The sequence below is a fragment of the Ascidiella aspersa genome, chromosome 6 (genome assembly GCF_963924565.1).
Source record: "Ascidiella aspersa chromosome 6, kaAscAspe10.2, whole genome shotgun sequence".
In the NCBI taxonomy this organism is placed as follows: Eukaryota; Metazoa; Chordata; class Ascidiacea; order Phlebobranchia; family Ascidiidae; genus Ascidiella; species Ascidiella aspersa.
In genome coordinates, this window is record NC_139452.1 from 3,537,110 (window position 1) to 3,551,162 (window position 14,053).

The following is a 14,053-nucleotide window of genomic DNA, read 5'->3' on the forward strand; positions in this document are numbered from 1 at the left end:
TAGATAAACAACTATCCTTATATACTGATAAATGTACAATGATGTTACCTCTGAAAAACTGTCACTTTACGTTTAATTTATTTGTAAAATGAACCTAGCCAATTTTGCATTATGTATTTGTAGGAAAGTCTGGCTACTACTTGTAGTCTGAAGAATACTAACAAAATTCAATCAGATAAGAAGAGCATGGCCGTGTTCATATGTCAGGAAGCTGTCATTTTAAAAGCACAACTATTCAACTTTACAGGACCCACCTAAGCAGTTGTTGTGTACTGCTTTATAAAATATACATAAAAGCCTCTAACACTTTTTTTAATAATCTTGGTACTTCCATAGGTTTATGTGTAACCAATATTATTGTGTACAAATGACGTTTATAAAAGAAACCCAAACTAATCTGTATATGTTTAATAATACTGTATTGTATTTGCATGTTGTGTTGGGACACTGGTTGTGATTTTTTTACAGCCTGTCACTGCTACCGAAACTTTTGTTTGTTTGCCAACCGCCTTTTTGTTGTGTTTCAATAATAATATCAAATCCCCTACCATTTATGAGGCATTAGTTAAGTTTGGCTTACTGACAATAATTGTTTTCAAAATAGTTTACCAAGTTAAAAGCAACAACGCACTACATTGTCATATCTAATGTTGTGTATGAGCTTAAACACGTAGAATAAAAATGATGTTGCCCAAAATGCCCTTGAACTGATTATACACTGATTGCTTATGCATATGTTTTAATGACGTTGTCATATAATGTTTTCATGTTTGAAATAATGCACTATTGTTGGATTTATATTATTTGTAGTGTTAACCTGAACTCTTTACCTTTATATAAACAAAGTTATATGGTGTGGCTACACTGCATTTCATGTTGGTATTATACACTTTTTATAATATGTGCAAAAATGTTTATTCTGGTTGCATGTTGATATTACTGAAATTGTTTTTATTGTGTTTCAATAAATCAGTATTACAGCAAATGTTTCTTAATCAACTAACCCAGTGGTTCCCAACATTTTTCCCCTTTAAAAGGAATATTGAATAAGAGAAAGAACAAAAGTTGAATAAGGACGCAAAGCGCCATGCCGAAACTTTAAGGGGGTTGTCGTTGCCTTTCCTGAACTAAACAACCAAACTGTGGTTGAGTTTTTGACAATGCAACACGCATGTCATCTTCATTGTCCCAACGATTTCAATGTTTAGTTTTTATTGTAACAAGAGCTGAGAACCCTGCCTCGCAAAGGTAAGTGGTGATGAATGGTAACAAAATCATAATCGCTTGCTTTACCAAGAATCGTTATATTTGCAGTTGTGAGTACCAAAATTCTTCCACAATTTTTTAATGAAATTCAATGCGTAATAATAACTCTTGATCTCAAGTCAAAAAGAAAAGGATTTCGGATCCATGTTTCAACTTGCCAATATTGATTTGACTTTAATCGAAATGTGTTGTGGTAGATGCAGTAAGGCCAATGTACACACTGCGCATAGATTTATTTTAGTGCATACCGGTACAGTTTATTCTTGAGCTTGACACATGTGCATTTAAAGAAAGAAATGAAAGTGAAAAGATTGATTTTCTCAAAAATCCATCAAGGTAATCATGGACCCCCAAGGGGACCCCAGGTTGGGAACCACTGAGCTAACCCAATATCGGTTATATACCACCAGAATAGAAAATAAAATACCATTGCATTTGTGTTACTTCAGATTGACCTTTATTAACACAATATTTGGTTTTGAGTTTATGTTTGGAGGTCATGAATGCCTTAAAAGAATATTAATTCGTTTCATCGGAAGAAGCAACACTAGACAAAATTTCAAAGCAATCAAGATGTCCATTATGCTCCTACAATTCAGAGAGTTTGCTAGAGCACTTCACAAGCAAGCATCTAGCTGTAGGTGTAATATGTGGCAAAGGTACAGTAAGCAAAATATTTTTTGAGATAGTCAAAGATTAATAAATGTGTTAATTATAGTTAAATCACTTCCATGTGCAAAAGAGTGTTACGAAAAAGCAAAAACAAACACGGTATTTCGCAGACACTATCATTGTCCAAAATGCGAAAAAATAATATCACGAAGCACCGGGTTAAAAGAACACATAGGTAATCTTAACAGTTCATTATTTGTTAGTATGCAACCCTAAATCATAAAGGCAAGTGTGAGCAACTTCCGCCATCCGAAAAAAACTTTGAAGAAGATGCCATATTATTGAAGAATGGCATGCAACAAAAAGAGGGTATTGCCTTTTACTAACATACATTATTTCATTTAAAACGATTTATGCACAAGTACAAGTTAATTCGCCGCACTTAACTTGTTAACATTGTTTTTAATTGTCGTGAAAAAGGGGCAATAGAATGTATGTATTGCCAAAAAAAATTTATCTGCAAAACCACATTGCGCCGTCACATGAAAGCAATACATTTTAAGGATAAGTCAGAGTTGCCAGCAATTTGTGTGGATAAGGAACACGGGATATTTTTTGTTGCTAAACATAAATCTGGCCTGATTACACCGATTCATGTGCAAAAGAGCATCATGCAACAGAATCTTGTATGTACTGATGCAAGCTGCCAGTCTTTGATGTGTGCTGCTGCTGTTGCAAATCCAGGCATAGAGTGTGAACATTTAGAGGCTGTCAGGGATGCACATATGCCAGAGAATAAAATGTTGGAAATTTCATACCTTAACAAATTGGTGGAATATAATATTATCTCACAACACACTCACAATGCATGCTTAAAAGTACATGATCAATCCCTTGAGGCATTATCTCCTTTGGTAGTACATGCAAATTTTGAAGAGCTTGGATATAGCAGTAGAATTATCTATTACTCTGTGTTTACAAACACAATTTCTTATTTTTCCCTGCTGAAGAGGTTAAGGGTCACGTTTGACACAGAAAGTGGTACTTGGTCTTGCAAGTGTCCATTGTCAAACATGAACCAATCTTGTGTTCATGAGGCTATTTCCAAATGGTATATGTTGCAACATCAAGGTGATACGTTTGTTGAGAACAAAAGAAGGTACCCTGTGCAGTGAATATAATAAGTTATATTATTATACCTAAAACTAAATATTTTGCATTTTAAAAGTAAAAATTATTTCTAAAATACATTGAATATCTAACTTATTAAGGGTAAACTTTTATTGGTAGATTTGGCATTGCCAAGTTGGAAAAAAATGATATATTTACCATGGAATATTTTCTTAAAAATAAGAAGATTCCAGAGAATCTTCCTACATGGTTGCTGGAAAAGGGTTTTAATCCAGCTGACTATCCTCATGGACTTTCTCCATCAGAAAAAGATTGTCCACAATGCAATTCCCTTTTGTCAAGCCACAAAACTAAAAAAGCAACTATTTATGGTGTTGGAAAAATTTGGCCAGGTAATCCAATACTATACTGTATGTAAGCTGTTTTTCCTCTAACATGTTTGCCAACTCAGGTGTTAAACTTCATCAAAAATGCTGTCCTAACTGTGGCCTTTTGGTAAGGTTTCAAGAATATGAATCAGGAATTCACAATTTTAATAATACAGTGTTTCTCACTCTCAAGTTATGCAATTTATTTATTAAGGGTATTAAGGTAATAATAACAATGGATTAAGGAACAAAACAGCAAAAAAAATCATAAAAACAATCTCATACTAATTTATAGAATCATGTGGCATGTTAGGGCAATTTGCTTTAAAATAAAAATAATTTTGAAACTTTTTAGGTTCTAGATTTGTGGAACAACAAACCGCATGAGATGTTAGTGGCAAAGCTCCGATCAAGCCCCAACTATATATTAATGCATAGTTCATTCTATACACTGAAGCCTAACAACTGGCTGGATTCTTCGGTTTGTAAAAGCACAGAAAATATTAAATATATAAATTGAAATACTCATACAAATTTTTTTAGACAATAGACTATGTTATTAAAAGCCTTTGTCAAGAAAAAAAATCCATACTTCCCATTGACATATTTGTTGTCAATAGTATCATTGATAATCAAATTAATATTATGAAAAGACATCAATTGAAAAAGGTACATGTTCAACATACAATATTTAATTACAATGCTTGATATGCATAATAACAATATATTTAGATAAAGTTTTCATCATACCATTTATTGATGGGTGCCTATAACAAAAATAGAAATCATTGGAACTTGTTGGTAAGTACATCTGAAATGACATGTTCTGCTAATATAAACTGTTCGGCCAAAAACATTTTTTAATAAGGTTGTCAACATTACAACACAACAATTTATTTGATTGACCCATTTGGCTGTAAACCCACTATTGATATTGTTGAAAGATTTTAGTAAGTCGTTCTTACATAAAATTACTTTGATATATCATCCTTTATAAATAATATATGCTAACAAAATATAAAAACACGAGAAATTGATTTTAGTCAGTTTTTGCAAATTCGCTGCCATGATGACGACAAAAAACTTCTTTCGGCTGAATGGAAGCTTGGATATATTGAACATCCGAATCAAAATGATGGTCACAGCTGTGGCATTTTTGTTATGAAGGTTTCTGAAATGCAGTATTTTACATTTAAAGGAATATATATATGTTTTATACCTATGTTAAGTAACCTGATCTAGAGAAGTCTTCTTATATAATTTTTCAGTCAGTTTTAGATTTATGTATTGCCATCTTATTATACAGATTGCTGAAAGCCTAGCTGGAAATTTCCAAGAAAGACTAACATTTAATTGGGATGCAAAAAGCACTGAAGAATTGAGACATTATTTTGGGGCATTAATATTGCATACCTCCGGTTTGTTAAAAATTCTTTACCTTAATATAAAACCCATCTAAATAGGCATTATATATATTCTAACAAGTATTAAGTAGTGTGCCATTTTATTTGCAGAGAACCTTGAAAATGCATGTGCAATTTGTGGGGATAAAGTAAATGATGGACAATGGGTAAATTCAATTGCTATGTTTAAAAAAATTAGCATTAAAGAAACACATAAAATATACTTTTTATTAAAGATTGGTTGTGATATTTGTCCTCGATGGTTCCACTCAAATTGCATCAACATCAATAAAAAGGAATTCCGAAAAGTGGTTAAAAATCATTGGAAGTGCCCTGTTTGTAAAACATGTTAATAAAAAATTGTCAAAAAGTTCAATCACACATGTTGTTTTTGATATAAATGTAAAAAAGCTTTAGTGATCAATATTTTAGTTCTTGTTCATATTATTGGCAAGCCATTCTTTGTTTGACTTGTATTTTTCTTTCATGTTTGGTTTATATATCTTATTTTTACAGCCAATAACATCTTTTTACAGAATTAAAAATCTGACCAAACTCTAAAAAAAATATCTAGTTTACCCTGCAATCTTTGGAGTTCACAGACTTTTTATTGTTTGTGCTCATCTGATACTTTGATTTGGTTCTTGTCTGCAAGCTTCAGTCGAACATACTTGCTGTTTATGATAAAAAGTTTTTGGGCGCTGGTCTACAATCCTACCACAAGAAGCTAAATTCATAGTGACAGGCTGTTAAAAGTTGTTCACATCGGCTGAACTGTCACTCCGAGGGTCTTCCTAACGGATAGTATTCACCTTTTTCGTACTGATGTGATATGGGATGCGATAACCAGCACTTCTATCAAAGTAAATTATCAATACTATTCCCTGAAAGTTTCGTTTTACTATAAAAAAACTGTAATATTGTAGTAACAGGACGTTAAGAAATTTCACCTGTCACTACAGAACATTTACCTGTCACTAGTCTCAAAGCAGCCGCATGTCACCCTACTGACAGCTGGCAGTAGTAGTGACAGTTTGGGCTCAAACTGTCACTAGTTTACTGACACCTGTCACTGACAGGTAGTAGTGACAGGTGTCACTAAAAAAGTCACGACCCCTGTTGTGTTTATTTAAGTACTTTATGACCTATTTAATTGTGCGATCATTCTATGACTTGCGGTCAAAGGTCACTGAGCACATGGTGCCTTGACATTGTAGTTGTCCTTACGGCAGTTGGTGTAACCACCTAGTCGCGGTAGGAGCTCATTTTGTTAGTTACTTGGAAGTGTTTGGCAATGATGTTTAACTTAATGATTCTGTTTCTGTTTTATTAACATTTTTTGTATTGATCCTTGTACATTCGGTTTGTTTACTCTTTGATGCTCTCTTTTAATCTGTAGAACAGCGCTGCTTTACCGTTGCGGCGGGGAAGTGCGTCCCAGACAAACACAAACAAAAATATTAGACATACATTTTTAACTTTTTAGTTTTTTGGCAATGTAATAAAAACTTGCAAGAAATTAAAAAAATAGCGGTATACCAAATAAATTGCGCTCGTCTTGCTCGACAGGTGCGCCCGGAATAAATTAGATTAATCATTAAAGTTATCGCATTTCTAAGCAGGTGTATTACACTTTTCATTAGCAGTATGAATGACGAGGTGTGGACTCGAAAAAAACATTTACCACCTTCTTAAATGTAATAGTGCAAAAAGTCCAAGTCCCGCCTAATTCACACTTTTTCTAACATTTTATTAACACAATTCTTAGTTAACTTTTTGTGCGGCCCGTAGAGACCTTTCTCAATTTGTTATTGGCCCGCGACTAGAAAAAGGTTGCCGACACCTGTGTTAGATCTTCATGACACGTAAGTGCGCACCACAAGTCCGCCACAGTCTATTATATTTCAGCTTTTTTAATCTTGGGATTTTTTTCCAATTTTTGGGATTTTTAGACAAGAAACCTTGGGATAAATTGAAAATCAGAGTGGCAGCCCTGACTCAGTAATATTGCATGATAAATGCTACATCACCATATTTGGGTTAGCGTTCGGTGGGTCAAGTATTTTTACCCAAACTCTAACGCCAAGACTTCTATTTTGTTTTTTTGCGCGTTACATTTCCAAATTGGTGGAGCCCCCTGTCTTCTGCGCGATTTATTTCGGTTAGTGTTTGGGTGAGGGTGGGTTGTGTTTTGGGTGAGTAATCAGTAATATTAAGTAATGGCGACCTAATAAGCAAGACCGGGTGCTGGTCTAGAATCCTACCACAACGCACATAATTTGGGTTAGGGCGGGTTAAGTATTATTATTAAATAATGAATATAACAATACTTGACCCTGCCACACCCAAACGGGTAATACTAATTTACGGAATGATGAATGGTCGGAACGCTCACTAATTTAAGTGTTACCTCGTTAAAACAATTATTAAACCAACGCACAATATTTGGGTTAGGGTGGGGGTTAGCGTTTGGGTGAAGGTGGGTCAAGTGTTATTATATTTAATAATAATACTGCGAGCGTTCCGACCATTCATCATTCCGTGAATTAGTGTTATCCCCCAAACGGTAACTCGCACCCTAGCCCAAATATTGTGCGTTGATTTTATAATTGTGGTAGGATTTCATAGTACTAAATCTGATTAAGATAAAATTGATGGGTTGGTGTTACGCCCTAACGTGACTTGTGTATTGGGGGTGACGCCTAACCCTAAACAGCTGTCTGGCAGGACGTAACCGCGTGAGTTCTTATTGGTTGGCGAAGGTTTTTGGTCAGATATGCTACCTATCAAAACCACAACTGAAATACCAATTAAAAGTATATTATTACAAAGTCAATTAAAACGTAATCAAAAAGCATTAATGAACGTATATTGTTTCAAAGTTAATGTGCGACAGACAGCCACCGCCTATTACCGCGACTGTCGGCTTAAGACTGCGCGGACTGCTCGAAAAGACTGTGCGAAAATACACCGAAAATACATTAATGAGGGTACTAGAGACTTAAATTATCGCGATATGAAAAAAAAAATTATCGCGATATGTCATGAATATTAATATCGGTTTTTGCCGAATTAAACCCTTACTCCCCAACAAATTTATAGCAAGCGAGGCATCCAGGAAAGGTGAGATCAATGTCTATGCAATGTGTTTGGTTTTATGGTTGGATGAAAATTATTTGTGCCTATTGTGGTCGGATGCTTTTGGGGTGAAAAATCGCGATATCGGGACTATGAATAGATTAATATGAAATTTTTAAAACTTTAAAATTTTTGAAATTTTTTTTTTGTTCTTTGGCAAACTACGCCTTTGAAAATGAACGTGTGAAAGTTTCGTTCGATTGTGATTTTTAATAAGGGTACTATAGACTTTCAACAATTATTGCGATATGTCATGAACATTAATATCGCAAATTTATAGCAAGCGAGGCATCATTGGAAAGGTTTACTCCTGCGCTACTCAAAAAATGAGTTTCAACCTGCGATGAAATGTTTAATTTATTTTTTATGGCGAATATTAATATTTGAATATTAATAGTTTTTCGAATACTAATTTTTTTTTCAAAATCTAAAATATATAGTCCGTTCTTCAGACGGTGGTAAAATTTTTTTTCGAAAAAATTATACGTAAATAAGTTTATTTCGACGTTGAAATAATCTGCCAGAAATTATTTGCTGACTAGCGAAAATACCGCTGAGACACGCTGCGGCGAAAATACCGCTGAGACATATTTTTGGCCATGAGGCCAATTAGCGGCGACCGTAAGGCGTGTTTATCACAGCCCGCACGACAGACTGTTTATAGATTTGAGAAATTAAAGGTTAAATGACATGCTAGAAACGTGGCGAACGGACACACGAAAAACTCAGGAATTTGTAATTAAATCGACAGATTGCTTTAACCGCACAACAATAATGGGCGCTCTTTCACTATTGTACGTAAAAATTAATAAAAAAAAAACTTTCTTCAAATGCCGCATACCACAACGCATATTGTTTGGGTTAGGGTGCGGGTTAGCGTTTGGTTGAGGGTGGTGGGTCAAGTTATTATTAATAATAAACATAATATTACTTCACCCACCCTCACCCAAACGCTAATCCGCACCCTAACCCAAACAATATGCGTTGTGGTATGCGGTATTATTATTTTTGTTTTTTGCATAACGTTTCACGTACAATAGTGAAAGAGCGCCCAATAATGAAACATTGCATTATCAAAAATGGTATTATGTAACTGAAGAAAATGTTTGGCAAACGAAAGCTGTAACACGTATTCTAAAACCCTATTTATCAAATCGTAATATAACCTAATATTAATATGAACTCTAAGATTTGGCTTATGGCAATTAATTAATTTAGGTGTTTAAGGTGTAAGTGAACACGTAACAGTTGGGTCAGAATTAATACTGAAATTTCCATATTTTAATTTGTTAAGAAAAAATGCTTGTATTTTCCCTTGCTTTTTTTCTTCTACCTCAGTTTAACTTTCAATCAAACTTTTAATCTGGTAACCCCAGTCCTGTTCACCTTTGTTGTTTATTAATGGTGAAATATCAGCGTTATGTCACCCATGTATGTAGCTTGTTCATAAACTGAAATCAATATCCTTGGTCAGACAGTAATTTTTTTAGGCTTCATGTTTTTTTACTGTTTTAAAATTTCTATATATGGTTAAACATTTCTTTAAAGGTTTATTTATTTCTAGAAAAACAGCTTTTTATTTATAAAAACTTGGTTTTGTTATATTATTTAAAAAAATATGAATTTTATGGAAATTCTCCATACAGTTGCTCTGTTTTTCATGTTCTTTGCGACAGTCACACCCAGTTTTTTGGAGGTTTGTCTTGCTTATTTTTTAATTTGTTTAAATGTTGATAAGATATATTTAAATATATTGTAATTGCAATAAACATGCAAACTACTAAAACTTACTAGTTTAGAAACAGCAAACAAATAATGAGTTTATGACAGCTACTATGTAAACATGGGCAATTGTTTTTGAACCACTGGCAGCATGAGAAACTTAAAATATTGTAGCGCAACGGGCCGCGTCAAACATAGGATCTCAAATTCATGCAATATGACGTCATACTCTGACGCTATAAAACAAATAAGCTAACGAACTTGGTATTAGGTAAGAAGTTTTGCGCGAATCTGCAATTTAAGTCGAATTTAAAAGAAAGAAAAAAATTGTGACTATATAGGCCAGGGGTAGGCAAACTGCTGCCCGCGAGCCACATGCGGCTCGCCAGCATGTTTTTTGTGGCTCTTCTAGTTCAATAGTAAAATTCCCCCAAAATTGTAATAAAGGCTACCAAGAGTAACGTCTATGGATAGTTATTTTATTTAGGCCAGCATTTTGTTTATGACGTAACACTAGACATAAAATCTGAGTTTCGCACAAAAAAACCCAATTTTTTAAGTAAGTAACCGACAGGTTAATTGTGGTTGTGGTACAATTGCCATATTGCCAAACGGTATAAATCTTGAAACACGGACAACCTGACATAAACTAAATTAGCTTGACAAAATGTGAATCGGTATGTTTCAGAGCTTAGTAAACTGCTTGTATTTCGTGCAAAATTTAATGGACGGAATACATTTGACCGAAGCGCCAAAACTATGAAAATATTATGCTAAGTTTGTTAAAATTTCATTGAAGAGAGTCAAACAGTGCATATTACGCTTTTTGTCTGAAAAGATGCCAAAAAATCACATAGAACATTGCACTAAAACAATTTTCATTTTATTATTTAAAACATGTTAAAAATACAGTTTGGTGCGGTCATGACTATTCGTCCCTGGAAAGAGCGTTTCAATACAACCAAACAAAAAGAAGCATGCCCTTGTTTCTGCTTAGCTTATGTATATATATTAGAAAAATAAGCCACGGGCGGAATTAAATCGCTTGGCGGACTTGCGGACTGTATGTTGCCCAGGGCTGATGTAAACCTTTTTATAGGTCACTGCAAACAGGATTGTTTAGTGCAAACTCAAACAGCAGTTAAGAATGTTAAACATGTGATAGATTATTTTGTTATTGCAAAATAGATATGTTACAAGCAAATTGTTTTGTAAAAAATTGCTGTCATTATAGGGTATTTTATACTCATCCTCCCACCTACAAACTAGTTTCAAAATTTAGGTGTGTAATTTACTAAATTTAAGGTTTTCACAAAATAGCTTAAAAACCTTGGCTGTTTACCTGCCACAGAACCCATCCAGACCACAACAGACTTCTTTGGTCAATTTCTTCACTTCTACTTTGTGACCTTCTGTTATGGACTCAGTCATCTTCAGTACATTAACTTGCCGATGGGCAACGCAAATTAACCTTAGTTACATAACTTGTACAATCATTCAAAACTAGATGTGTTATAGCAGTGGTTCCCCCCTAACTGGGGTCCGCGGACGAACCGGGGTCCATACAGCAGTTTCAGGGGGTCCGCAGTGAGAATTAGTCGTCTATTTTGACATCACAAAGCACCTGTTATGCTGTACTACCTGCTATCAGTGAATGGTTCGCATTAGTTTGAAAGTTAGAAAGAATTATGACTGCACTAGTGTACTACAAGAAACATGACTCAACTGATCCTTGAATTTTTATAGGGACGTGAAATAGCAAAATAATTGCAAAGGGTCCACTGGACAAAATTTTTAGAAAAGTTTGGGAACCGCTGTGTTATAGCATTCACTAACATCCTTCTTTTTTTGAAAAAGTTTATACATAATTTATTTAGAAAGCGATTAAACCACCAACAAAAATAATGTTAATAAAACATACTAGAGTATTGCTTGTCTTAAACATTTATAAGTTATTATGCATACTAAATTATATACTGCCAGGCTTTTAAAACACAAACACTTTTTTATCTTTCAGTGCAGAGAACCAAGATTCCGATACAACAATCAATGTGTAACTGCCAAGGAGGCGTGCCCGGATGTACAGAAGACTTTCAGCACCGCTTCTAAAACTTGTGTCCAGTGTCCACCTGGCTATTCGAACCCGGACTATTTCACAGACCGTTGCTTAACGTAAATATTCCACATTGGAAAGATACATTTATTCAGCTTAAATTGTGCCGCTGTAGTAAATTACAAAGTTTTGTGAGTTGTTAAATTAAGTACTACCAAAACCAGCAAACTGCAACATAATTTTTGTGTGTTTGATTGACTTTAATCGCTATATGCATTTTAGCGATTTTTTTCAAGAAATCCATGGATTTGACTAAAAGTGCAACAGGCCAAATTTCCCACCTGATATGTATTGTATCATTTTAACAATCTGAACAGAAACAATTAAGAATTGCCATTCTGTTGAACATAAAATCGTTGTTAATTATACAAAGGGGTTTTTCAAACTTTTTTTACGGTTTTGTTTAAACTTTTTTATGATTTATTTAATAAAAATATAATTATTGTCTTGATGACCAAAATGTTGAGTAAAACATTTCTGTTTTTTTATGTACAAATTTATTACTTTACAAAAAATGTTAATACGAATACATCATGTGTTTGCTTACCAAGTGTTATTGTAATGCATATTGCTCACCCTTTTTGCAGCCCCCTGAACCCAAGCATCGTTGAAGAAAAGGTCCCAGAAGTGTCACCCAAACCGACTCCTGCAACTCCTATAAACATCCCAACGCCGCTGATTCCTACTACAACTTTGCAACCTGAGGTTATTAATGGCGATGCTAGTCCTTCTGGCAAGCCTGATGAAGGTTTTCCTAACAACAAGGTCTCTAAAAGCACTTCTGCTTCTGTGGATCTTACACCTCCACCACATACCATTGCTACCACGATTAAAAAATTGGTGACACAAACGCCTAAGGGTGAAAAAAAGAGTGTTCTTGTGGTTACCCCCATTGGGGTATTTTTTATCATTTTATTTATACTTTTCGTAGTAGTCCTTATTCTATGTGGATGTAAACATAAATCTAATAACAATTATCAAGATGATACTGAGAAAAAGTTAGCTGATGCTGATTTGGCTAAACTGATGAATACTGATGAAACTTAAGTATAATATCTCTATTTTTTTTATGTGTGCACACCTTTCAACAAATTTATTAGGCCTATTTTAGTTTTATGCCGAACTTTTTTTTTTTCGACGTTGATGTTGTTGTCTCGATCTTATGGCTGGAGTCCTTTTCCTGTTCATGGGTGAAATGTTTGTCCTGCCCAATGTTCTAATCTTATCAAGAAATTAAGATTTTTTTAGCCTGAAGAACAAAATATGCAAGAATATTTATTTTATTACCAGTATATTAAATCTGCTGTACAATCGCGTAACTTAACTGTGATAAACTCTAAATAATCAAATTACAGGAAGCAATTCAGGAAATAATTTCCTTCCTGTACAATCGATTTAACATTTGCATTGCACCACCTAAAAAGCGTACATGTCTGTTTTTTATTTGAATTTTTAGATAGTTTTATACTGCCTCTGTGTACCTTTCTAATCCTAATTTTACACTATGTTTAGAGATAGTCGAACAAAAATGCCCTACAGTATTCTGTTTTGCCAGTCAGTGCTTTATTACTGCGTAATTAACGCTTTTTGCCATTCTTTTCTATGTTTTTATTGCTTTAAACTAGCGGCTGGAATCACTGTGTTATCTTATCGTGTGTACTGTGATTTAACTGCCAATATACTCAACGAGCAAAAGTGACTGTAGATTTCTAGAAGTTGTACAAAGTCTGGTTTCTTAGCAGCCTTTTGGAGTCCTATATATACAAGAAACGTGTAAGAGAGTTATGCAGTCAGTAGCAACACACCTTCAACAAGTGCCTTACCTATCCGTAGCAACACCAACCCCAATCTCACAAGCAGAAATAGGAATGTATCATAAAGAACTGATACCTGCTGCCCAGTCTGCGTTCTGTGGCACCAGGCATTTCATGACAGACGTGTGTACACAAATTTCTGTAAAAATCTCTGGTATGCACCTGCCACCCAACCTGGAAAGTATGGCGAGCGCATCTTTTGCCGGCATCTGCAATTGGGGATGCTTCGCCCAGATCAGTGCTTTTCAACCTTTAAAATTTCCATCCGCACTCTTTTATTTCGGAAAATTTCCATCCGCACAAAACAAGCACAGTAAGTTTGCAACCTTTAGTTTTATTTGTAAAATAACAATGAAAGGGTTTGTGTATTAAAACTGCGTGCCTAAGGGCCGATATAAAATAGATAGTTTTCAATAAACCACTATTGGCTTACGAGAGTATGTTATTGAATCTGTAACGCACAAGTGGGCGCATTAGCTGATTTGA

The 14,053-nt window shown here is 34.4% G+C and overlaps 1 protein-coding gene and 1 long non-coding RNA gene across 2 annotated transcripts; one reads left to right on the forward strand and one right to left on the reverse strand.

The window, feature by feature from the left end:
- Nucleotides 1–4,289: 4,289 nt before the first annotated feature.
- Nucleotides 4,290–5,564, reverse strand: LOC146139198 (uncharacterized). Its single transcript, XR_014501371.1, has 3 exons — nucleotides 5,360–5,564; nucleotides 5,005–5,113; nucleotides 4,290–4,548 (listed from the first exon to the last, which is right to left on the reverse strand). It is a non-coding gene; the product is annotated as an uncharacterized LOC146139198 (long non-coding RNA).
- A 6,033-nt stretch (nucleotides 5,565–11,597) lies between these two features.
- Nucleotides 11,598–12,931, forward strand: LOC146139199 (uncharacterized). The gene is made up of 2 exons (XM_083391741.1): nucleotides 11,598–11,812; nucleotides 12,341–12,931. Exons 1-2 carry the CDS (start codon nucleotides 11,598–11,600, stop codon nucleotides 12,798–12,800), a joined length of 675 nt encoding a protein of 224 aa, XP_083247867.1. The 3' UTR covers nucleotides 12,801–12,931.
- The last annotated feature ends 1,122 nt before the right edge of the window (nucleotides 12,932–14,053 follow it).